This window comes from Castanea sativa, chromosome 4 (assembly GCF_040712315.1).
Source record: "Castanea sativa cultivar Marrone di Chiusa Pesio chromosome 4, ASM4071231v1".
Taxonomy (NCBI): Eukaryota; Viridiplantae; Streptophyta; class Magnoliopsida; order Fagales; family Fagaceae; genus Castanea; species Castanea sativa.
The window spans coordinates 24,788,608-24,790,154 of NC_134016.1; the positions used below are offsets into that span (position 1 = coordinate 24,788,608).

The following is a 1,547-nucleotide window of genomic DNA, read 5'->3' on the forward strand; positions in this document are numbered from 1 at the left end:
TCCACTTATCTCATGTTAGATTGTGCTTTGAAATTTGTGAGAGCATTTGATAGGTTGGAAGAGGAGGATGGGCATTACAAACTTTATTTTTGTGAATTGGATGGGAATGGGAAAAAACCCATTGGTCCTCCTAACTATCTTGATTGGGAAAATGTCAAGACCTTTATGAAATTTCTTGGCATATTTTATGAGGCGACACTTAGATTTTTTGGGTATTTGTTTGTCACTTCTAATACATACTTCCATGAGCTAATTAGCATTGAAGATCAATTGCAATAATTGTGTAGTGTTGATGGGGATCCACTTTTGAAGAGTATGGCGGTAGAAATGAAAAAAAAGTATGATAAGTATTGGGGAAGTATGGATAATATCAATTTGATGCTTTTTCTTGCTGTTGTTCTTGACCCAAGGTATAGATTGAAGTATGTAAAGTTTTGGTTTAGGGAGTGGTATGGAAAGGACAAGGGGGATGAGATGAGCTTTAAGGTTCGGGATGCATTGAAGAGGTTGTATGTGGAGAGAGTGGGTCAAAATGGAGCTTCGAGTTCTAGTGGTAGTGGTGCTTCATTGTCTAGAGACTCCATGCCAAGTGTTGGTAATGCTTCATTGTCTGATCGCATTAAAAGTTATAATAATAGGTTTAAGCAACACTTGGCGGACGAGGACAGTGTGGAAAGCAAATCTGAGTTGGATAGGTATTTGTTGGAATCTTCTGAGGACCCTAATGTGGAAGATTTTGACATCTTGATGTGGTGAAAAATGAATTCTTCTAGATATCGAGTCTTTTCCCAAATTGCCTGTGATGTGTTGGCTATTCCTATCTCTACAGTTGCATCCGAGTCTGCTTTTAGTATAGGGGGGCGTGTTTTGGATTCGTTCCGTAGTTCACTATCTCCTAATACAGTTAAAGCCCTTATTTGTACCCAAAATTGGTTGAAGGATGCAAAGAAAAAAAGACCAATAAAGCTTCGGGAGTGCATGGATAATGTGGAGGATATGGATGGTTTTGAGATTGACACTGGTAAATATATGTTCATTTTGTTTGTTGTATACATCAATTGTTTATTTATTTGCTCAATGCTTACGAATCATTTTATTTTGAATGGGATTGTAGAAATTGCATCGATTTGCCCAATGCCTATGGAGGAGGATCCAAGCACCGTTGTGTTGGATGATGATGAGTGATGTGCTACTCTTTGCTTGGAGTTAGTTAGTAGTTAGTATTATGTAAGTATACATTTGTTTGTGTTAATTATAAATATTCTATTGTTCATAAACGTTTTATTGTTATTAACACATGATTATTTTGATTTGTTTAGTATTTTGTAGGAGTTCTAGAATGATGCATAGTGCACAGACTTACTGTACAAAGGACTTACAAGAATTAGCATTCTTTTGCCTATATGCTAATTATATCTGTACATGTTATTGGTAGTGGACTTTTCACTAATGGTAGTTATTTAGGTATTCATGGGTGGGATTATTATTGGGGATACAAGCAATTAACATTCTTTTGCCTAAATGCTAATTTAATTTGTATATCTTTC

General features: G+C 35.9%; 1 protein-coding gene across 1 annotated transcript; it reads left to right on the plus strand.

Annotated features, from left to right (window-relative positions):
• The first annotated feature begins 315 nt into the window (after positions 1-315).
• LOC142632620 (zinc finger BED domain-containing protein RICESLEEPER 1-like) lies at positions 316-756 on the plus strand. Its single transcript, XM_075806992.1, has one exon. The coding sequence runs from the start codon at positions 316-318 to the stop codon at positions 754-756; it is 441 nt and encodes a 146-aa protein (XP_075663107.1).
• The last annotated feature ends 791 nt before the right edge of the window (positions 757-1,547 follow it).